General features: G+C 34.9%; 1 protein-coding gene across 1 annotated transcript in view; it reads left to right on the top strand.

The window, feature by feature from the left end:
• FAF1 (Fas associated factor 1) overlaps positions 1 to 25,555 on the top strand; it is a 488,868-nt gene that overhangs the window by 123,930 nt on the left and 339,383 nt on the right. The window contains exon 3 of the mRNA XM_079154561.1: positions 19,628 to 19,674. Coding sequence (XP_079010687.1) covers positions 19,628 to 19,674 — 47 coding nt within the window. The remainder of the gene's footprint in view (positions 1 to 19,627; positions 19,675 to 25,555) is intronic.

The raw sequence follows: 25,555 nt of genomic DNA, 5'->3' as shown, positions 1-25,555 counted from the left end.
TATCAGACAAGAGTAAGTATAAGGAGTTTGATGTGAGAACACCCTTGGTTGGTCAAGAAATTAAGAAGCCAGGGTTGCTCGAGTTTTGAATATGGGTTAATAGAAGAAGATGAAGTCAGGGAGGGAGCTGGAACCAAACTACATAGTCTTGTAAGGTAAGACTTTTATTTTGATTATATGGGAATGTATTAGAGAATTTTGAGCAGGAGGTTTTTTTTTTTTATAAATTCAACATTTATGAACATCATGCTGGCTGCTGTTTGAATAGACTAAAAGTGTATGGGCCAAGGGTAGAAACATAGAGATCCATTTGGAACTATTGAAATACTATTCCAGAGAGAATCAATCTAGTAGCAGAGAAGGATAGTCAAAGTCTTAATATTTCAGAGATAAGAGTAAATAATTCCTTGAGATCCTCATAGATGACTAAGAGTGGAATGTGAGAGAAAGAAAAGCACTGGTGAATAACTATGTAGTTTTGACTTTTGAAATTCAATCAATCATTAGAATTGTTTGCAATTCTCCGTGACTACAATGCTGGATGTAGAACAGTCTATCCAAGTTAGAAGTCAGAGCATCATTCTTAACCTTTCTGTCTTTTTCAATTCCTATTTTACAGTACTGACCAAATAACGTTACTGGAAGGCAAATTTGAGTTGAAACAGTTGCAGTTTTGTTATTTTCACGTTAAGTGAAACTTCTATTACATTTATATTACCTCTTGTAGTCTAATTTTTGCATACATTTCCAGTCTCTCACTTCTTTTCTGACCCAAACCTTTGCTAAAGGCACATAGAACTATTTTCAACTTTCTGGAAAGTCGAAGTACTACATTCATACTTTTGCCCTTGTACTTGGGGAGAAAATACCTCTGTGATGCTCTGAATCTCATCCCTGCTTAAGACTTGGCTTCTTGCCAGCTTTTCCTTTGACAATATTACTTCCACTGTTTTACCTTTGTAGTGTGTAACATGTTGCTCTACTCAACTCCGTACTACATGGAGGAACGAATTACCAGCTTTGGGGTCATAGAGTAGACTACTTGAGGAAAGTTTAGAGAAGGGTACTGTATTGAAATTTTGAAATATTTAGAAAATAGGGATCTGAAAGAAAATTTTAGAAGAATTAATTTAATATAGCAGATTGTTGGAGTAGTTTGTAACAGTAATTATGAACTATTAAAATTATTTATTAAAATGATTTTGTTATCTGCTAGAAAGAGAAGAAAATGTTATTTAACAGTTTTTTGAGGTCCCATTTGCTCACACTTATAATCTTGTTGTCTTACTTTAGCATTCTCCGCTTTAACATGGACTTAAACATACTACTACTGTTTGTTTAATTTGTTACATTGGTAACTTGGAAAATTTTCATGCTAAAATAAAGCATTCTTATAGCTCACTTGATTAATGTAATGCTAATGAGGCAAAAGCTGAAAATTCTGTAGTTTATAGCTAAAGAATGATGGATTTCTTCACATCCTCTTATGGATATAATGATACCTTTCACTCAGGGCAAAAATCATGATAAAGAAAGGATGATTCTGTCTTGTTCATAACTGTTACATCAGTACCCAGAATAGTTCTAGGTTGGTGATTTTGAAATATTTGTTGAATTGATTGAAGGTAGAATGGATGAATTAATATTTGAATGAATGAATAATATGAATGAGTGTTAAGATAATAGGAAAAATCACTGAGAAAGAGTTCTGAGTTGTTTAAATTTTCTTGAAGGATATGTTTCAGATCTGGGTCTTGAGCTTGATTTAACAACAATACTATTTGTCACATGGTATTGCCAACAGTTCTCATAAATATCTGTTGGGGGAAGAAACATGTCTTGTTATGTGTCATAAACACTTCCTGGATTATATCAGGTGATCAATGAATAAAAGAATCAATGAATTTGAATTAGTGGAGATGGTGGAAAAGAGAAAGGATATTGTATATAGGGGATCGTTGGAGAAGAGAATGTTGTATTGGAAGAATTCACTTGATAGCAAGATTATAGTTGTGAATGTTAAAATACTAGTACCTATGCAATAGGTATTTTGAAAATATTTGAAAACTGACATATACAGAAATAATTTGAAATTGAGCAAAAGTATATAAATTTAGAAAGCATTTTTCTTTACTTCAAATATTTTCTAGAGATATAAAGTACAGTTGACAAAACAAGGTAATATTGTAATAATTATATAATAAGTAGAGAATATGCAGTTGCCTGTACCCTTAATTTTAGCTGCTAATAGTGTCTGTCATTAAAGATATAATGAAAATATGTTAACTTTTTCATAAAATGTTAAATTTTGTGTTTTCCAGTTGTTTAAAAACTTTACATTTGAAATGTTTTACATATTTAGTTTCACTGATCTGCAGTGTGTAATTTCTGAGGAGATTGCTAATAAGAATAAAGCTAATTATAATGCTATGATATAAGCCTCAAAGTCTAGAAAAATGGCGACTGGCTAGTAATTTAATATGAATTGTATTGAACTTGTCATGTAGCCTTTTCTCATCTCAGGCTATCATTATCTGAATGTCTAGTGAGTGGGAAGATAGGAAGCAAAAGTTACTGGAAGGATGCTAAAACACTCACAGATTTGAAAGACAACCTGAAAAACCAGGCCTTAGGTCAGTAAATAGAGTTTTTCTATGAGAAGCTCATGGAAAGTACCTCTAGAATACTGTTGTCAGAACACAGCTTCAATCAGTTGTCATTTAGGTACGATACACTTTAACAGAGTGTCTGATTCATCTAGGTTGTTGACTCATCGTGATCAAGTTATAATATAATATGGAATGGAGTATGAGTCGTTCCCCAAAGGAAAAAGCAGGGTTTCTATCAAAGAAAAGAGAGACAGGATGCCAGACAGGAACAAAGCACAGAAGGTTGTTTTAACAGCTAATGGAGTACAACTTGCATCTGAGATTACATTTTTCTACCTTTTATGAAGCTGTGAATTGGAGTTACATTTTTTTTTTTGTTAAATCAAAATTTTTTTGTCAAACCAAATTTTGATAATAATTAATTTACAGACAGTAAAGTACATGCTTTAATTGTATACTTCTCTCTGAGTTTTGGTAGTCCTATATATTATGTATCCAGTTCCCCTTCCCCATCAAGATTTCCTTGTGTCAGTCAGTTTCTTTTCTTTTTCCACTCAATAATCCACACAACACCATATAGGTAACCATCACTATATATTAGTGGTTTGTCTGTTCTAGAACTTTATGTAAAGGGAATATAGAGTATACACTCTTCCATGCCCTGCATTTTTCACTCAGCATAATGTATACAAGATTCATCTGTATTTCTGCATGTGTCAGAAGTTCTTTATTACTGAATAACATTCATTTGTGTGAATGTACCACAGACTGTTCATTGATTTGTGGACAGTGTGGTTCTATCTGATCTTTTGCTGTTATGGAAAAATCTGCTGTAAATATTTATACATGCAAGATATATGTTTATATTTCTCTTGGGTAAATTCCCAAGACTGAAATTGTTGGACTGTATGGTAAGTATGTGTTTACCTTTATGTAAAATTGCAAAACAGCTGGGTGCAATGGTGTATACCAGTAGGCCCAGCTACTTGGGAGGTTGAAATGGAAAAATTGCTTGAGCCCAGGAGCTCACCACCAACCTGGGCAACATAGGAGGACTTATTTTACCCCCACCCCAAAAACAACAGTGACAACAACAAACAGACAAACAAAAAACCACACTCTTTCCAGAGTAGTTGCGCTATTTTATGTTCTCATCAACAATGTATGAGAATTCGATTTGTTCTACATTCTTTCCTTTACTTAGTGTTATTAGTCTTTTTAATTTTAGTCATTGTACTATAGTTGAGATATCTTTGTGACTTTTTTAAAATTTATTTTTATTTTAAAAAAATAGGATACATCTTGTTTCTCTGTACATAAAGTAGAGACATCCCATTTGTGTAATCATACATTTACATAGGGTAATGGTGTTTGATTCATTGTTATTTTTTTCTTTTTCTTTCTCCTCCCACCCATCCCACCCCTCTTTTCCCTCTATACAGTCCCTCCTTCCTCCATTCTTGCCTCCCTTCCACCCCCCATTATGTATCATCATCTGCTTATCAGCAAGATCATTTGTCCTTTGGGTTTTTGAGATTGGCTTATCTCACTTAGCATGATGTTCTCCAGTTTCATCCATTTGCCTGCAAATGCCATAATTTTATTGTCCTTTATGACTGAGTAATATTCCTTTGTATATATATATACCACAGTTTCTTTATCCATTCATCAACTGAAGGGCATCTAGGTTGGTTCCACAGTCTGGCTATTAAGAATTGAGTAGCTATGAACATTGATGTGGCTGCATCACTGTAGTATGCTGATTTTAAGTTCTTTGGGTATAAACCAAGGAGTGGGATAGCTGGGTCAAATGGTGGTTCCATTCTAAGTTTTCTAAGGAATCTCCACACTTTCCAGAGTGGCTGCACTAATTTGCAACCCCACCAGCAATGTATGAGTGTACCTTCTTACCCACATCCTTGCTAACACCTACTGTTGCTTGTATTCTTTTTTTTTTTTTAGAGTACGCATGTATCCCAATTTTATTTTAATTTCTTTTTCTTTTTTTTATTATTGTAAACAAATGGGATACATGTTGTTTTTCTGTTTGTACATGGAGTAAAGGCATACCATTTGTGTAATCATAAATTTACATAGGGTAATGTTGTTTGATTCATTCTGTTGTTTTTTTCCCTTCCCCCCATCCCTCCCACCCCTTTTTTCCCTCTATACAGTCCTTCCTTCCTCCATTCTTGCCCCCTTCCCTAACCCTAACCCCTCCCACCTCCCATTATGTGTCATATTCCTCTTATCAGAGATCATTTGACCTTTGTTTTTTTGAGATTGGCTTATCTCATTTAGCATGATATTCTCCAATTTCATCCATTTGCCTCTAAATGCCATAATTTTATCATTCTTTATGGCTGAGTAATATTCCATTGTGTGTGTATATATATGTATATATATATTGTGTGTATATATATATGTATATATATGTGTATATATATATGTATATATATATATATATATATATATACCACAATTTCTTTCTTTTTTCCATCTTTTTAAAAATACTTTTATTAGTGTTGGGCATATTCATGTTTTTTTTAAATTTATTTCTATCGTAAACAAATGGGATACATGTTGTTTCTCTTTGTACATGGAGTAACAGCATACCATTTGCATATTCAAACATTTACATACAGTAATGATGTTTGATTCATTCCATTACTTTTTTCCCCACCCCTTCCACCTCTCTTTTCCCTCTATACAGTCCCTCCTTCCTCCACGATTGCCCCCTCCCACTCCCCATTATGTGTCATCATCCGCTTATCAGTGAGATCATTCATCTTTTGGATTTTTGAGATTGGCTTATCTCACTTAACATGATATACTCCAATTTCATCCATTTGCCTGCAAATGCCATAATTTTATTATTCTTTATAGCTGAGTAATATTCCATTGTGTGTGTGTATATACACACACACCACAGTTTCTTTATCCATTCATCAATTGAAGGGCATCTAGGTTGGTTCCATAGTTTGGCTATTATGAATTGAGCAACTGTGAACATTGATGTGGCTGTATCTCTGTAGTATGCTAATTTTAAGTCCTTTGGGTATAGGCCAAGGAGTGGGATAGCTGGGTCAAATGGTAGGTTCCATTCCAAGCTTTCTGAGGAATCTCCATACTGCTTTCCAGAGTGGCTGCACTAATTTGCAGCCCCACCAGCAATGTATGAGTGTACCTTTTTCCCCACATCCTCGCCAACACCTATTGTTGCTTGTATTTTTGATAATCGCCATTCTAATTGGGGTGAGATGGAATCTTAGGGCAGTTTTGATTTGCATTTCTCTTATTACTAGACATGTTGAACATTTTTTCATATATCTGTTGATTGCTTGTACATCTTCTGTGAAATGTCTGTTCATTTCCTTAGCCCATTTGTTGATTGGGTTATTTGTATTCTTCGTGTAGAGTTTTTTGAGTTCTTTATATATTCTGGAAATTAGTGTTCTATCTGAAGCATGAGTGGCAAACATTTCTCTCACTATGTAGGCTCTCTCTTCGCATTGCTGATCGTTTCCTTTGCTGAGAGAAAGCTTTTTGGTTTGAATCTATCCCAGTTACTGGCTCTTGCTTTCATTTCTTGTGCTATGGGAGTCCTGTTAAGGAAGTCTGATCCTGAGCTAACATGTTGAAGATTTAGACCTACTTTTTCTTCTATAAGGTGCAGGGTCTCTGGTCTGATTCCAAGGTCCTTGATCCATTTTGAGTTGAGTTTTGTGCAGGGTGAGAGATAGGGGTTCAGTTTCATTCTGCTGCATATGGATTTCCAGTTTTCCCAGTGGCTATCTTTTCTCCATTGCATATTTTTGGCACCTTTGTCTAGTATGAGAAAATTGTGTTTATTTGGGTTTGTGTCCATGTCCTCTATTCTGTACCATTGATCTACCTGTCTATTTTGGTACCAATACCATGCCGTTTTTGTTACTATTGCTTTGTAATAGACTTGAAGATCTGGTATTGCGATACCCCCTGCTTTGCTCTTTCTACTGAGGATTGCTTTAGCTATTCTGGGTTTCTTATTCTTCCACATGAATTTCATGATCGCTTGGTCTATTTCTGTGAGGTACAGCATTGGGATTTTAAATGGAATTGCATTGAATCTGTATAGCACTTTTGGTAGTATGGCCATTTTGACAATATTAATTCTGCCTATCCAAGAACATGGGAGATCTTTCCATCTTCTAAGGTTTTCTTTAATTTCTTTCTTTAGTGTTCCGTAGTTCTCATTGTAGAGGTCTTTCACCTCTTTTGTTAGATTGATTCCCAAGTATTTTTTTTTTTTTTTTTAGGCTATTGTGAATGTGGTAGTTTTCCTAATTTCTCTTTCTGAAGATTCATCACTTATGTATAAAAATGCATTAGATTTATGAGCATTGATCTTGTAACCTGCTACTTTACTGAATTCACTTATGAGTTCTAAAAGCTTTCTGGTGGAATTTCCAGGTTCCTCTAAATAGATAATCATGTCATCAGCAAATAGGGATAGTTTGAATTCTCTTTTCCCTTCATAATCCCTTTAATTTCTTTGGTTTGTCTAATTGCTCTTGCTAGAGTTTCAAGGACATTATTGAATAGAAGTGGTGAAAGAGGCATCCCTGCCTTGTTCCAGTTTTTAGTGGGAATGCTTTCAGTTTTTCACCATTTAGAATGATATTGGCCATGGGCTTAGCATACACAGCCTTTGTAATGTTAAGGAATGTTCCCACTCTCCCTATTTTTTCTAGTGTTCTGAGCATGAAGGGATGCTGTATTTTATCAAATGCTTTTTCTGCATTATTGAAGTAATCGTGATTCTTGACTTTAAGTCTGTTGATATGGTGAATTACATTTATTGATTTCCGGATGTTGAACCAAGCTTGCATCCATGGGATAAAATCCACTTAATTGTGGTGCACTATCTTTTAAATATCTTTTTGTATGTGATTTGCTAAAATTTTGTTGAGAATGTTTGTGTTGATGTTCATTAAGGATATTGGTCTGAAATTTTCTTTCCTTGATGTGTCTCTGTCTGGTTTAGGCATTAGGGTGATATTGGCTTCATAGAATGAGTTTGGGAGGGTTCCCTCCTCTTGTATTTCATGGAATACTTTGAGAAGTATTGGAATGAGTTCTTCTTTAAAGGTTTTGTAGAACTCTGCTGAGAACCCATCTGGTCTGGAACTTTTCTTTATTGGTAGGCTTTTGATGACTTCTATTTCATTACTTGAAATTGATCTATTTAAATTGTGTATGCCCTCCTGGTTCAGTTTAGGTGATTCATATGTCTGTAGAAACCTGTTGATGTCTTTGAGATTTTCTGTTGTTTTTTGGAGTATAGATTTTCAAAATAGTTTCTAATTGTTTTGTATTTCACTCGTGTCTGTTGTGGTATTTCCTTGTTCATTCCAAATTCTAGTAATTTGAGTTTTCTCTCTCCTTTTCTTTGTTAGTGTGGCTAAGCGTTTATCAATTTTGTTTATTTTTTCAAAGAGCCAACTTTTTGTTTTGTCAATTTTTTCGATTGTTTCTTTTGTTTCAATTTCATTGATTTCAGCTCTGATTTTAATTATTTCCTGTCTTCTACTACTTTTGGTGTTGCTCTGTTCTTGTTTTTCTATGGCTTTGAGCTTAGTGTTAGGTCTTTGATATGTTGATTTTTTTTTTCTTTTATTGAATGTACTCCCTAAATAAATTTTCCTCTAAGTACTGCTTTCATAGTGTCTCAGAGATTTTGGTAGGATATGTCTTTGTTCTCATTTACCTCTAAGAATTTTTTTATTTCCTTCCTGATGTCTTTTGTTACTCATTCATCATTCAATAGCGTATTATTTAATCCCCAGGTTTTGGAGTAGTTTCTTTTTTTTATTCTGTCACTGATTTCTAATTTCAATCCATTATGATGTGATAGAGTACAAGACAGTATCTCTGCCTTTTTTTGTTTGCTAACAGTAGCTTTGTTGCATAACATATGGTCTATTTTAGAGAAGGACATGTGCTGCTGAGAAGAAAGTGTATTCTCTGTTTGTTGGATGATATATTCTATAACTGTCCATTAAGTCTAAATTATTGTTTGTGTTACTAATAACTATGGTTTCTTTGTTCAATTTTTGTTTGGAAGATCTGTCCAGTGGGGAGAAAGGTGTGTTAAAGTCACCTAGTATTATTGTGTTGTGGTCTATTTGGTTCCTGGAAATGAGAAGGATTTGTCTGACTTACATGGATGAGCCACTGTTTGGGGCATACATATTTATGATTGTTATGTCTTGCTGATTTATACTTCTTTTAAACAGTATGACATGTCCTTCTTTATCCCTTCTGACTAACTTTGGCTTGAAGCCCACTTTATCTGATATGAGGATGGATACTCTGGCTATTTTGCTGAGTCCATGTGCATGGACTCCCAAGTTTTTTTCCCATCCTTTCACTTTTCGTCCGTGGGTATCTCTTCCTATGAGATGAGTCTCTTGCAGGCAGCATATTGTTGGATCTTTCTTTTTAATTCAATCTGCCAGTCTATGTCTTTTGATTGATGAGTTCAGGCCATTAACATTCAGAGTTATTATTGAGATATGATTTGTATTCTTGGTCATTTGGCTCATTTTTTTTTTTTTTTTTTGACACTATTTGGATTCTCCTTTATTTTGCTCTTTTAGGGTAGTTCCTCCCTTTGCTGATTTACATCATTGTTTTTCATTTCTTCCTCATGGAATATTTTGCTGAGAATGTTCTGTAGTTCCAGTTTTCTATTTGTAAATTCTTTTAGCTTTCGTTTATCATGGAAGGATTTTATTTCGTTGTCAAATCTGAATGTAAGTTTTGCTGGTATAAGATTCTTGGTTGGCATTCATTTTCTTTCAGAGCTTGAAAAATGTTGTTCCAGGTGTTTCTAGCTTTTAGGGTCTGGGTTGAAAAATCTGTTGATATTTTTATTGGTTTCCCTCTGAATGTAATTTGATCTTTTCTCTCGTAGCCTTTACAATTCTGTCTTTATTTTGTATGTTATGTATTTTCAGTATAATGTGACTTGGTGTGGGTCTGTTGTTATTTTGTATATATGGAGTTCTATAAGACTCTTGTACTTGATTTTGTATTTCATTCTTCAGATTTGGAAAATTTTTTGATATTATTTCGTTGACTAGATTGTTCATTCCTTGGTTTGTTTCTCTGTGCCTTTCTCAGTCCCAACAATTCTTAAATTTGTCTTTTTTATGATATCCCATAATTCTTATAGATTCTGTTTATGATTTCTTACCATCTTCTCTGTTTGGTCAACTTTGTTTTCAAGATTAAATATTTTTTTTCAATATCTGAGGTTCTGTCTTCCAGGTGTTCTATCCTATAGGTTATACTTTCTATGGAGTTTTTAATTTGGTTTATTGTTTCCTGCATTTCAAGGATTTCTGTTTGGTTTTTTTTTTCAGTATCTCTAACTCTTTTTTGAAATGATCTTTTGCTTCCCACCTTTGCTCTTTTAACTGTTCATTGGTGCGATCATTAATACAAGCCTTTATTTTGCTCTTTCATCTCATCCTTTGCTTCTTTGATCATTTTAATTATGTACATTCTGAACTCTCTTTCTGACATTTCTTCTGCTGTGCTGTCATTAGATTTTATTGATGTAGCATCTAGGTTTGTTTATGACATTTTCTTTCCTTGTTTTCTCATATATCTTCCTCTCTAGTAGTGAAAGTCTGAGATATTGCAGATTTCCCCTGTTGACTTATAGTGTTCCTGTAGATTTCCAATAACTCACCTCCTAGCCTTTAGTAGCTTGATGTCTTGGAGGAACTCGATAATGCAGTGATCCACAAGGTGGCTGTGTGGGGGTGGTGGCTTTCAGGTGGAGTGTATTCCCTGCTAGTGGGTAGAGGCGCCTCCACTTGTCACCCATGGTCAGTCAAAGGGGGACTAGACTGTGGGCTGTGGCACTGTTGGTCTGAGCCTGGGTCTCTAGTTCTACCACCTGGGTGGGAAAGCCTCACCTGGTGGGGAAAACTCACCTGGTGTGGAGGTCTCACAGGGAAGCTCTCCTCTGAGAAGTTCCCTTCAGTCGGGAACTACTGCCTGGTCCAGGAAGCCTCGCCCTAGGAGTAGGTCTCTGGCTTGATAGCCCTCCTCTGAGCCGTTCCCTGTGGTCCAGAACTACTGCCTGGGCTGGGGAACAGGCCTTGCAAGTGAGTCTCCTGCTGGGTGGCCCTGCTCCAAGAAGCTGCCTGTGGTCTGGGCCTGCTGCCCAGGCCGAAGCCTAGCTGTGCACGAAGTCTCTTGCTGGCGACCTTGCTCTGAAAAGCTGCCTGTGATCTGGTCCTGCCTCCTGGGCGGGGTAGGGTGTGTGCTGGGAAGCCTAGCAGGGTGCGGAAGTCTCTCGCTGGGCGACCTTGCTCTGAGAAGCAGCCTGCGGTCTAGGCCTGCCACCTGGGCCAGGGGAGCCTAGCTGTGTGCGGTTGTGTGCGGAAGTCTCTCGCTGGGCAGCCCTGCTCTGAGAAGCTGCCTGCGATCTGGGCCTGTCGCCTGGTCAGAGATAGACTCGCCCAGTAGGGGAGACTCACCTGGCGGCTCTGAGTTGGTCCTGAGTCTCTTAATACCTCCTCTTCTTGAATCATGAGTTCTGGAGTGACATGAGATGCAGTTACACTCTAGTTCGCCATCTTCATAACTTTTATTTTTGAAAATTAACTTTTGAGGTATAATTTAAATACAATAAAATTAAGTTATTTTGAGTGTAAAAGTTGATGAATTTTGACAGATGTTTATACCCCATGTAAATACCATCACAGTCCTCATTTCTAAATTCTATTTGTCCCCCATCATTTGCTACCTAGCGCAAACAACCCTTACCTGCATTCTGTACCTGTAGATTAGATTTGTCCTTTTTTTTTTTTTTTAAGAGTTTCATATACATGGAATCATAAAATATTTGTTCTTTGGTGAGCCCCTTGTTATTTATTGAAGAATATGTAAGTCGTTGAAAATATTTTAAATTGAAGATAAAATACTTTGATTCCTTTTTATATCTAGCCCATATAACATGCTATGAACTCACCCATTTGAAATGTACAAATTAATGTCGTTTTGTTATATTTATAGGGTTGTGTACTCATCACCATAATCTTATTTTGAAACATTTCATCTTTGATTAGAAACCCTGTATCCATCATCAGTCAATCCACGTTTGTTTAAAAAAATGTATTTTTTTTAATTTTGGTAAAATATGCATAAAATAATATTTACCACATTAACAATTATAGTTACAATGTTGTATAGTTATCACCTCCATCCATCCCCTTAACTCTTCTCATCTTGTAAAACTGAAACTCCCTACTCATTAAACAATAATCACCCTTTACCTCCTTCCCCCAGCCCTTGGCAACCACCATTCTACTTTTCATCTTTACGATTTTTGACTACTGCAACTATATTATATTATATAAGTAGACACATTTAGTATTTGTCTTTTTGTGCTAGAGTTAGTTCACTTAGCATTGTAATCTTTGTTTTCTTCCATTTTAAGACTGAAAATATTACATTTTACTTATCCATTCATCTGTTTATGGACACCTGGATTGCTTCCACATTTTAATATTATAAGTAATGATTCTGTGAACATGGGTACAAATATCTTGTAGAGATCCTGCTTTCAGTTCTTTTGGGTATATATCCAGAAGTAGAATTGATGCATCATTTTTCCCAGGAACTGATATTCTGTTTTCCACAGTAGATACACCATTTTATATTCCTATCAGCAATGCATAAGGGTTCCGATTTCTCTATATCCTTGCCAATACTTAACTTGCATTGTATGTTTTTAAAATAGTAACCATCCTAATGGTCATGAGATGATATCTCATTGTAGCTTTTTGAGACTCGTTTTTTTTTTTTTAATATTTCTTAAAAGTTGTAGATGTACACAATACATTTATTTATTTATTTATTTATTTATTTATTTATTTATTTATTTATTTATTTATTATGTGGTACTGAGGATTGAACCCAGTACCTCACATGTGCTAGGCAAGCTCTGTACCACTGAGCTATGACCCTAGCCCCACTTATTGTAGTTTTTACTTCCATTGTTCTAATGATCAGTATTGTTGAACATCACATCTGTTTGTTAACCTTTTGTATATATTCTCTGGAGAAATACCTGTTCAAGTTCTTTGCCCCCCCCCTTTTTTTTTGAATTGGGTTGTTGTTATTATTAGTATTTGTTATTGAGCTAATATTTGCTTTGCTTCCTCCCCCTCCACCTTTGGTAACAGGGATTGAACCTATGGGCATTTAACCAGTAAGCCACATCCCCCAACCCTTTTTTGTATTTTATCTAGGGACAGGGTCTCACTGAGTTGCTTAGGGCCTCACTGAGTCACAGAGGCTGGCTTTGAACTTGTGATCTTCCTGCCTCAACCTTCTGAGCTGCTGGGGTTGCAAGCATGCACTACCCTGCCCAGCCTTGGTATTTACTCTTATATCTACCTTTATTCACTTAACATGTTTCTGAGAGGCATCCATATAGTTGAATATATCTGTAGTATGTTTTCATTGTTGGGTAGTATTCCACTGTACCCTTACAATGTGGTATACCCAAAACATTTGCCTGCTGTTGAACATTTGGTTATTTCATTTATTGGGTACTGTGGACAAAGCAGCCATGAATATTAGTGTACAAGTCTTTGGGGCATATATTTTCTTTTTGGATAAATACTTAAGTGTAGAATTGCTTGGCAAAATATTTTCACTTATTCCTTTATATAAAGCAACTGTCAAAAATTTCAAGAAGTTGTTTTATAATATATGAGACTTCCTATTGCTTGACATTAATGCCCAAACTTGTATTTTCTGATTTAATTTTAATCATTTGAGTGTGTGATTGTATCTTATCTTCATTTTAATTTGTATTTGCCTGATGACTATTGACTTTGAACATCTCTGTGTTCATCAGCCATTTATATTCTTTTGAGAAGTGTCTGATCAGATCTTTTGCCAATTTTATTATTGACCTGTTTGTCTTATTGTTAATTTATAAGAATTCTGTATGTATTCTGAAGAAAAGGTCCTTTCTCTGATATATGTATTACAGTTCTTCTTTTCCTAATCTGTGGCCTGACTTCATTTTCTTTTGAAGGGCAGACATTTAAAATTTTGACATCTAATTTATCTCTTTTTGTCTTTCTTTCTTTGCCTGTCCAATGTTGTGATAGTTTTCAACTGTTTTCTTGATGTCCTCATCTGTAAAATAGGGGTAAGATGAGAGTTTAGTGAGTTAGTGTATATGAAATTCTTTGAGAATTCCTAGCATCTAGTAAGAACAGTTTAATGTCAGCTCCTCAGAAGTTATTATTTGAGGCTTCTGAATGCTGTTTATAAATCCCTACCCCTTCTCGCTTCTTCTTTAAGAAATGTCATTGGCATTTCCTTTAAGGAACTTTTGTTTAGAAAACAAACAAAACCAAAATTTTTTATGTGTGTTGAAGAAAGAATATGCCTGCTTTTTCATTTTAGGGGATGGTTTGTACTAGATGTTTTATAATCCACCAATTTATAGGTGACTCAGTTTCCGATATTTAAAGATTTACTAGAATGTTTGCCATATGTGCCCTCCAAAGGCCTAAAACCCATTATGAGTGTCATCATTCCCTCCTCTGTTGAGGCTGAAGATCTGAATATTCCTATTTTCCCATGTGTGACCTCAACTTCCACCTTATATTCCACATACCTTATGTGTTTTCCTGTAGATATCGGAAAATGGCACTTCAAAGTGTGTTGCATTGTTAAGTTTTGCTAAAGAGAATATAGAGTCTGGATTCTGATTGTGGCAGATTACAAACTAGATTAAAAGGGTGGACATAACTTAGCATGAAAACAATAATTTTTACTAAAATGGGAGTGTCAGACTACTATAAGCTTTGTCAAGATAAATTGCTTTTCTTAGAATATATGATGATATGACAATATACTAGTCATTTGAGTTAGTCTCAGAAATGGAAATATTGTCCTGATTCTATTACTTGGGTCAAACATTTAATGAGTTCTTATTATTTTACAGTGTCTGAAAAGAGAGATATAATATCTTCCTAACAAAAAGAACATTAGCAATGAAACAATTAGTCTTTAGCAAGTGATATGTTCTTCCTAAAACAGCAAAAAGTCAAACAAAAATTTCATTATTCTTCCTGCAGTTCAGTCCTTATACTTTTCACACTTATTATTTCAAAAGAATCAGTCATACTTATTTCCCATCCATAGTCTAGTTCTTGGTAAACTGTTTTCGAATATATCTAACAACATAAAACCTTATGTTAGACTATTTTTAAATTTTCCAGTTTTGTCTGTCCCTCCTTATATTCCTTCTTTGCCCCTTTTATGCCACATTTTTAGTCTTTCCCTTGTATTTAACCCTTCTTTTATGTATTTTGTTTTGTTTTTAATCCTTTTTCGAAGACTGTCTTCGTCTCCCTTTTTTTCACCAAAGAAGGTAACTTTCTAGAAAGGGAGAGAATTAAAATATTTCCAGGGATTCATTAATTTGCCTTTAAACAGATATGACTTTATGTAATTTATCTTTGAGTTTTAAAATAACTTTTTGGACTTTTCCCCTTGGGTTGTTACCTAAACTTCTCATTGTAAAATTAAATATACAGTATATTTGGTCCTTTTTAGAAGACAATGTTCATACCTCTGTTAATTACTGCAGTGCTTGGTACGTAGTTGGCAACTAATACACTTTAGTTATTTGAACAAATGGAGTCCTACTATTACCTTAAAGTTACTGTGTTCAAAGTTGAACTAATCTGGAATTTCCTTTGCTTCTAAAGCTAGAATAAATGCTGTCTTTTTCTGAAGATTTCCATAATCCACACAGTCTAAAATCTGTTTTGTATTCTTTATTCCTTCAGCAAATTATACTTTTATTATTCCTTTAATTTGGACTGTATTTTACTTATGCAAAAATTTTATTATGTACATAAAATTGAGGTCAGGGACCAGTTTCCTACCCTGAGCCAAATACACTGTTTAAGATGATCCAAGATCTTGGAAGAGGAAAGTCTCGAAAGAGGAGGTGTTACTGTTCCTTCTGCATAGCATGCTCCACCCCCATTTTGCTGTGTTTTTCACTCATCCTTCAGTCTCACTTGAGACATTGTTTAATCCAGAAGTTTTCCCTGAATCTTCCTCAAGTTTGGGTGACTTTTCATTGTATTCCTCTTGTTATTCATTTAATAATTTGCTATTGAGTATCTTTGATGTTCTGGTACTGAACCAGATAAAGTAGTGAATAAAATTGACATGGTCTTCTCTTGTGGAGCCTACAGCTTAGTGAGAAAGATAGATATTAAAAAATCACCAACTAAATGAGAGGGAGGAGGAGGTGGGGGTATTAAAAATGGTGGAATGAGACGGACATCATCACCCTATGTATATGTATGATTACACAAATGATATGAATCTACATCGTGTACAGTCATAGAAATGAAAAGTTTTACCCCATTTGCATACAGTGAATCAAAATGCAGTCTGTAAAATATAAATAATAAAAAAATAACAAAATAAACCATACTATTAATTTTAAATAGCAAGATCGTGCGTATCTCAAAAAAAGAAGGACTGGGGTTGTAGCTCAGTGACAGAGGGCTTGCCTAGCATGCATGAGATATTGGGTTCAAGCCCCAGGAAAGGAAAAAAAAGAAAATCGCCAAATGAATAATTGTAAATTATGATAATTTACTACAAAGAACAGAAGTTTGAGAATAAACCTAATTAGATGGAGGTATAATTGGGGGAGAATTTTCTGTGTTTGTGTTTGGTGTAAGGGAATGAACAAGGCTGGTGTATGTTAAGCACCAACTGTTCTATCACTGAACACAGGGAAGAACTTTCTGAGAAAGTGTATTCAACAGAAGCTTCCCTTAGAATAATGAAGATTTAGCCAGACAGAGTAGGAAAGGGCATTACCATATAGAAAACCGAACCCTGGAATGAACCTAGGGGTGCTCTACCACTGAGTTACAGCCCCCAAATTTTTATTTTTAATGTTGAGCTATAGGGTCTCTCTAAATTGCCCAGACTGGCCTTTTGTGTGTGTGTGTGTGTGTGTGTGTAAGTGTGTGTTGCTGGGGATTGAACCCAGGGCCTTGTGCATGCCAGGCAGGCACTCTAGCAACTGAGCTATATCCCCAGCCCAGGCCTTGAATTTGTGATCCTTCTGCTTTAACCTTCCAAGTAGCTGAGATTACAGGCAGGTACCAGTATGCCAGGCATAATCTTTTTTTTTTTTTTATGTACAAGGTAACCAAGACTCAAGAATTTCAGTGAATATACTAAGGTTATCAAATTAATAATATGAGAATTAGGATATAAAGTTTGGATTTTCTCAGCCCTTAGTACAATTTTTTCCATTGTACTTTGCCATTCCCTAGTGAATGTGAACCAAAATCTTTCTAAACTCTAATATTTAGTTTTTTCCAATTCATGTAATCATACGTATATATAGGGTAATACTATTTCATTCTACTGTTTTTCCATCCCAACTCTCTCCCATCCCTTTTTCCTCTACACCATCCAAAGTTCCTTCATTCTTCTCTTCCCCCATCACCTCCCCTCATTATATATTGTCATGTACTTATCAGTCTTTGGTTTTTTGGGCTTGGCCTATTTCACTTAGCATGATATTTTCCAACTTCATTCATTTACCAGCAAATGCCATAATTTTATTCTTCTTTATGGCTGAGTAATACTCCATTGTATATATATATATATACCACAGTTTCTTTATCCATTTGTCAGTTGAAGGACATCTAGGTTGGTTCCACAATCTAGCTCCTGTGAACTTAGCTGCTGTGAACATTGATGTGGCTGCATCACTGTAGTATGCTGATTTTAAGTCCTTTGGGTATAAACCGAGTAGTGGCCATACTTCCAAAGGCACTATATAGATTTAACACAATTCCAGGTAAAATCCCTATGACATTTCTTGTAGAAACAGAAAAAGCAATCATGAAATTATCTGGAAGAACAAAAGACCCAGAATAGCCAAAGCAATCCTGGGCAGGAAGAGTGATGCAGGAGTTATCAGTATACCAGACCTTAAACTCTACTAAAGGGCAATAGTAACAAAATCGGCATGGTACTGGCACCAAAATAGACAGGTAGATCAATGGTACGGGATAGAAGACATGGAGACATACCCACATAAGTACAGTAACCTCATACTAGATCAAGGTGCCAAAAACTTACAATGAAGAAAAGATAGCTTGTTCAGCAAATGGTGCTGAGAAACTGGAAATCCATATGCAGTAAAATGAAATTAAACCCCTGTGTCTCACCTTGTACAAAACTCAACTCAAAATGGTTCAAGGATCTAGGAATTAGACCTGAGATCTTCACCAAATAGAAGAAAATGTAGGCCTGAATCTCCATCATGTTGGCTTAGGACCAGACTTCCTTAACAAGACCCCATGCACAGTAAATAAAAGCAAGAATCAGTAAATGGGATGGATTCAAACTAAACATTTACTATTATTTAACAGAGGAGATATTTGTGTTTAGAAACTTTGCTTTTATTAAGGAGGATAATTAATTTGTCACTAGGTAAAGATGCTTCTATTGAATCTGTGACCATGAAAACCAATTTTAACATTGCTTGACTCAATTTAAATAGTTTCCAGAGTTGTCAGTTGTTAGATGTCTGTGGAATTCTCTGCTGTATTAATCTGTGGATTTCTTTCTTTTTTCTGTTTTTGGCCATTGGAACTTTAGGACTCTCAAAACTTATAGCAAGTATGTTACACACTGCTTTATTTATTTCCATTCAGCAGTACACCACTGTAAATTGACCCACCTCTGGCAAATATGTAAACTAGTGTTTCATAAAATACATGATCTTTTTTTTTGCAATTGATTTCCAGATAGATGATTAAGCATTGAAGTCTTAGTTGTTTGTGTTTTCATGTTATATTTTAATTTTTATGTGAATGGGAAAGGGAAGGAAAGAAGTAATTGATGTGGCAGAAAAGCGAAGATGGAAAGGTTGCGGCTTTGTTTGGTGTGTTGTTGTTGTTTTCCCCAGAGAATATTGTCGCCTTGCAGAGAACTGCCCATAGTCCTAGATGGGACAGCTTCCCTGCTTAATATCCCTCAAAAACGTTCATTTCATTTCATACCTGTGCTGTGTTCTTACTACTTGGGAACTTATTAGTTTAGAGAACTGTGTCAGAAATATTTTATAAGGAAGCATCTATAATTCTGCTTTCTTTTGTTACCTTACATAATCACGATATTAGGTTTATCAAATAACTTACCTTTACATTCTTTCTTTTCTCAATGTTCTTTTTATTAAGAATAATGATTATTATATCAAAGAATGAATTTATTTTTTCACTAATTTTTTCATTCTCATTGAGATTTTCATTTGTGACTCTTGCACATCAATCTTATGAAACAAATAATGTTAAAAAGATTAACGTATTGATTTTACTTGTTCTGACCTCCTTAAGCATCATTTTTATGGGTGTTTTGCTTGAATGAGAATTATGGAATTAACCTTTTTTTATGACACAGGATTTGGTGATTTCTGTGCCAAATACATAGTTTTTCTAAAATACTCTTTTATTATCAAGAAGTAGAGAAACATTTAGTATTTTGGTGCCTGGTGCATGGCTATAATCCCAGTAACTCGGGTGACTGGAGCAGGAAGACTGCAGGTTGCAAGTTCCAGGTCAGTCGCAACAATTTAGCAAAACCCTGTCTCAAAATAAAAGATAAAAAGGACTGGGGTGTAGCTTAGTGGTAGAGCATCCCTGGCTTCAATTTTATGTAACAACCCCACCGCCTCCCGCCACCAGAGAGAGAGAGGGAGAGAGAGAAAGAGAGAGAGAGAGAGAGAGAAAGAAAGAAAGAAGGTATTTCACATCATTAAGGAATTATTTTGCTTATATACATATTTCAAGCTATACATCCCCTTTATAGTGTTTCCTATCCCCCTTGGACAGTTATCTGTTTTTTTAAAAATGGCCTTTTCTGTTTCTTGTTTGCAGGCAGCTATCAATGGTGTAATACCCCAGGAAAATGGCATTCTACAAAGGTATGTTGTAAAGTGCTTAATGGTAGATAATAATTTAGCAGAGTAAAAAAATATATAAAGTTGTTAATTTTTTGTTTCACTTTTTTTTTTTTTTTTTTTTTTTGTGGTTTTGAGGATTGAACCCAGGGCCTCGTGTTTGCAAGGTTGTTCCACTTTTTAATAGAGCATTTGATTTTTGCTGTGGAAGTTCATTGTTTTTTCAGACATTTTTTGTTAGTTATATTAATTCCCTAAAATCTCCAACTTTTAACTGTATAATATTTTGTTTAGATTGGGTAACACCATCTTTTAAGATTGTTTATCTTACTATTAAGAAAACTTGGGGCTGGGGTTGAGGTTTAGTGGTAGAGCACTTGCCTGGCATGTGTGAAGCACTGGGTTCAATTCTCAGCACCTCATAAATAAATAAAATAAAGATCCATTGACAACTAAAAAACTATTAAAAAAAAAAAAAGAAGACTTTTCAAGATCATCGCTTATTTTATAGGATGGAAGGAAGTGAATTTTTTAAGCCATTGATTGGCACTGAGAAAATGAAACTTGGTTCAATAATGAGAAAACAAAGCATGGTTCAGAGTATGGTTGTCATCATTTTAACTATTCAGCCTTAATCTTCAAGATGATTATAACCCCCCAACCCCTATTTTGGTTTCTAAATCATATGATAGCATGCAATAATTTGAGTAAATTTGTAACAGAACTTTAGAGAACACTGAACTGTTTTACCTGAAACTTGGTTTTACCATGTGGACTGGGTTTTTTGATTTTGAGTCTTTATCAAAAGGTAATATTGGAATATAAGGCCAAGAGAATCATAATAGTTAAAACTTTAAGGTAAAAATAAATTCATAATTTTTCTCTCAAAATCAGAGACTCAGTTCTGGATTAAAAAAATAAACTCTAAAGTTAGAGGAGGTAAAGCCATTCTGCCTTCCAAGTGTAGTGTAATGATTTGATTTTTTTCCCCTCATTTCAAACTTTGGCATGTGTCCCTGTCACTGAAGCATGATCTGTTAAGTATAGATGAGGCCAACAGAAAATGGTGAACTAGGAATAAAGTTGTTTTGGAGATGAATAAAAGTGCTCTTGCAACAACTTTGAAAAAATTTCACCCTGAATTGCAAAATGTGCTATATTTTATAGGAAATAGTATGTTTTGGATGTAAGCAAATTCTCTTGGTACCTGTACCACCCTTAATGATTAATGGATAGTTTTTAGGTGAAGTCTATTCCCCCATGCCCTTATTAAAAAATGTCAGAAAGAGTTTTATCCAGAGTAAATATGGTTGACTTCCAAAATCTGTATCAGCTTTTTTTTTTTTTTTTTTTTTTTTTTTTATGTGTATGTGTGTGGGGGGGTGGGATGTCAAAAGCATTCAATTCTATTGAAGTCCTTGTCTAGAAAGCAAACCAGATGATTACAGAAATTTCTTTTGTGCTCAGTTTTTAATTTATTGGTTTAGAAAGTTTAGACTGCTAATGACTCCAGTTTCATTCTTAAGTGTTAATTATATGATTTTGTGTGCCAAAATGTTTATTGTGGTAAGCCCTTGTGGGTTTGACTACTGGGTTCTGAGTACACATTGGATATGTTTTAAAATTGATAGCATTTGCTATGATTGAACTGTAGAAATTCCCTTTCCCCTGAAACATTCTGACTCTTCTGTTACAGATGATGCTTGCTTAATGTATATTTTGACAAGAAATTCAGAACTGAATGATTTTTTTAAAAATAAAGTTCCTATAATATTTGGGGTTTAAATTTGATCAGGATGGGTTTTGTTTGCTTCTTTTAAATTAAAGGAATGAATCTTAATGTCTGTATTATGTCTGTATAAGAAAGTCACTTTAAAAAAATTTTTTTTTAAGTTGTCAATGGATCTTTATTTTATTTATTTATATGTGGTGCTCAGAATTAAACCCAGTGCTCACACATGCTAGAGAAGTGCTCTACCACTGAGCTATAACCCCAGCCCCAAGTCACTTTTATCTTGTATTGTTTTTTTCAACTATTTCCTTATTGTGTTTTTTGAAATCACTGTAGATTTGACATAAGTGAAAGTTCCTCTTGAGTGTCTACTGACCAGAAGAAAAGTGAAAGAAGACTCCTTGTTTTCTCATAGGTTTAGCACAGAAAGCAGAAGACACAGTGCTGGAAATGGTATATGAAGGCACTTAAAAGAATCATTGTTTTGAATGTTTGATTTTTAAAATAAAGTTGAATATAGTGTATATATACAATTGACTCTAATTTGTCAGTTCATGCCTTACCAGACCAGATTCCACAAGTTATAGAAGTAGTTCCTTTATTCAGTATTTTCCTGGCATATGGAACTTTTTGATAGGAAGGAATTAAATATACACAGAAATGGTGGAAGTATTGATACTTCCTTTTTTTTTGTTTAAACAGGTTATAAAAAAATATGTATTAATTACACCAGGTATGTGGTGGCACACACCTATAATCCCAGTGGATCGGAAGGCTGAGGCAGGAGGATCACAAGTTTAAGGCCAGCCTCAACAACTAAGCAAGCCCCTAAGAAACTTAGCGAGACCCATGTGTCAAAATAAAAATTAAAAAATAATAAAAAGGACTAGGGACATGACTCAATGGTTAAGTGCCCCAGGTTCAGTCTCTAGTACTTCCCTCATATATTAGTTATTCACCACCTATGTGCACACACACACACATACTTGGAGGGAGATAAGCTAAAATCCTTGTACTTTGTAGCTTTTCTTGAAATCACATTTTTATATGAATCCAAAAGTGGGTCTGTGATTTTTTAAATGTACCCATAAGACCAAGGAAAAAGACTTAACATTTTTAGAATGCTTAAGGCACTGTGCTAGGCAACTGACATATTTTCCCTCATTTAATACTGATTGTTTCACAGTTGCAGAAACTTGGAGAGTTTACATGCATTTGCGCAATGTCACAAGTATAGTGTAACATTGTAAAGTCTCGAGTTTCTCTATTTATAAAAGCCATGCCTTTTTTTTCTATATTGGCTCCTTTCTTGAAGATTCCTAAGAAAGGCATGTCCCAATTTCTGTTTTAAGATTCTTTTCTATGGATAAAAAACTTGAAATTCAGTACATGTGTGTAGTGTCTTTATCTCATGACTTTTTAAAAAACTTTGTTTTACACTTTCTTATTTTAGTTGTAAGCTAATAAAGATAAGACATTGTTCTCCCTGATTTTATGGGCAGAAAGTGAGGCAGACAGATATTGAGGCATATGATCCAGAAGATATGACATAACAATGATGGAGTTAAGAGTATAAGCAAGTGTTCTTGGCTCTCCAAGGTTTATTTCTGTACACAATATGTTGCTAACAAAATATACTTACAGTGCATGTAACATATACCATCATAAGGGCAAACCATTGATTTAGTCATAAACAAAAATCAAACGTATGCATGTGTTTTTACTACTGTTTATTCAGTACATTGTCCAGAGCCTCATAAAAAACTGTTTTTTTGGAAACAGTTATTTTTTAGAAGGAAGTGCTAGTGAATTACTTGTACTTGGAGAGAGCAGATGCTTTATTTTTATAAAGCAATCTTTTTGCCAGGTGCAGAGGTATATGCTTGTAATCCCAGTAACTTTTGAGAGGCTATGGCAGGAGGGTTTCACATTTGAAACCAGCTTGGGAAACTTAGTGAGACCCTATCTTAAAAAAATAAAAAGGGCTGAGAATATTGCTCAGTGGTAGAGCTTCCCCTGGGTTCAATATTCAGTACCACCATCACCAAAACAAACAAACAAACCAACAAAAAACATGTCACAAATTAATAGTGGAATTTTTTTCATTTACTAAGTGGGTGGTATTTATCATTTATCTGATGACTCAGACAGGTGTATAGTATGTTTATTTGTCCATTGTTTAATGTATTAAAAGCACATAGAGAAGATAAGGTTTATTTTCAAACCTTGACCATTATACTTTTAGAATATATAAGTGCTCAGGTTATCTGGTTTATAAAAATGCCCATTTAGAAAATCAAATGATTCGATTCACAAGCTTATCTGTGAAACAAATTTTGTGTGTTTGTGTGTGTGTGTGTGTGCATATGCTTGTGTGTAAGGTGCCTGAAGATTTTGCCATGGACTGTAGTTTTTAAAAGTTGAAATAATAAACCAGTATAGAGTTCCTGTTTACTTTGCTTTTAGTTTACTGCCTTCCAAGGGAAGAGGATTGAAGTTTAGTTCTAAATTAGATTTCTCCACAGAGTTTTTTTACCATTGTCTTTTTTATTTTATTTTTTTTTTATTGTAAACAAATGGGATACATGTTGCTTCTCTGTTTGTACATGGCGTAAAGGCATACCATTTGTGTAATCATAAATTTACATAGAGTAATGTTGTTTGATTCATTGTTATTTTTTCCCTTCCCCCCACCCCTCTCACCCCTCTTTTCCCTTACCATTGTCTTTAAAAAAAATTTTTTTTTTTAATAAGAAGTTCATTTAGCTCATGGTTCTGGAGGCTGAAAATCCAAGATTGGGTACTGTATTTGGCAAGGGCCTATACTGTGTTAATATATGGCAAAAAAGTGGAAGGGTAAATACATATATAGAGAATACAAACATGAGGTGGACTGGGGATTTCAATCAGTGGCAGAGTGCTTAGTATGCTTAGTATGGGTTTCATTCCTAGTGCTGGAGGGGGGGAAAAAAAAAAAAAACAAAGCCCAGGTAGCTTTGATGGGTGAGGAATTGTCCAGAAGTAAAGTTATTGAACATAGTTCAACTCGACTGGACAAGTGGGTGAAAAAGGATATGGAATGCTTCACAAATTTGCATGTTGTTCTTGCACAGGGTCATGCTTATCTCTGTATTGTTCCAATTTTAGTGTATGTACTGGCAAAGCAAGCACCTACCATTGTCCTTTTAAAAATTATTGACTAAATAGAAAAGAATAGTGAGGAAGTGAAATTTATAGGATTGTAATTTTTTATTAATGAAGAAATTAAATCTTTGTTCTTTTTAAAGTCTGGATGTCATTTAAAAACTTCATTGAAAGTTTAAATTCATTATTTTTGAGTGAACCTGAAATAGAGTAATTATAACTAATAAGAAAATTCCCAAGTGATAACTTTAAAAAACAACTTCGTAGCCCTGTGGTATGCATCTGTAATTCTAGCTACCTAGGGAGGCTGAGTCAGGAGGATTGAAAGTTTGAGGCTAGCTCAGTCAATTTTTTGAGACCTTGTTTCAAACAAAAACAACAACAGAAATCGTTGTGGCTGACAAATATACCAGATAGTCTTCTGTGATTAAAAATTTTATACTACCTCTGAGAATTAGATCTTACTAAAGGAACAATAACAAACACCCTAGGGATTTCAACAGAGAGAATTTCACATGGGGAATCGGTTTCAAAGATATGAAGAAAATTGAAAGAGCAAAAAGGGAATACTGAGACAACACAAATAAAATAACTGCAGAAAACAGCTGAAACTGCTATGGTTTGATGAAGGTAATTCCTGTTGGTTAGTGAAGAGGAGAGACCAAGGTTATATCAGACTCATAGCTTCAGTATCCCCTGAGATGAGTATGAACTGAGTTGAGGCCTGTTGGGGGAGGGAAGTCAAGGCTTCCACTCCAGGCTAAAAAGCAGCTTTATTTTAGATTAACTGGAATGACCCTTGCTGACCATCAAAGAGCCCAAAGGAAAGTGGTATAGGAATAAAGGACAGAGATTAGCAGAGGTTTAGGTTAACTGAACTTTGAAGGCCAGAGGAAAGCCCTAAGAACTTGATCCCAGACACATGAGAAGGAAGTCCAGTTTTGCTGCCAGTCCTATAGCTTGTGTAAAAAATGTTGAATACAAGATGACATCAATTAAAAACAAAGTGAGTGCCACTGTTGGGGTGAC

The sequence above is a fragment of the Sciurus vulgaris genome (assembly GCF_902686455.1).
Source record: "Sciurus vulgaris genome assembly, chromosome: 1".
Taxonomy (NCBI): domain Eukaryota; kingdom Metazoa; phylum Chordata; class Mammalia; order Rodentia; family Sciuridae; genus Sciurus; species Sciurus vulgaris.
Note: the sequence above shows the minus strand (reverse complement) of the source record. Positions and strands in the feature narration are given on the sequence as shown.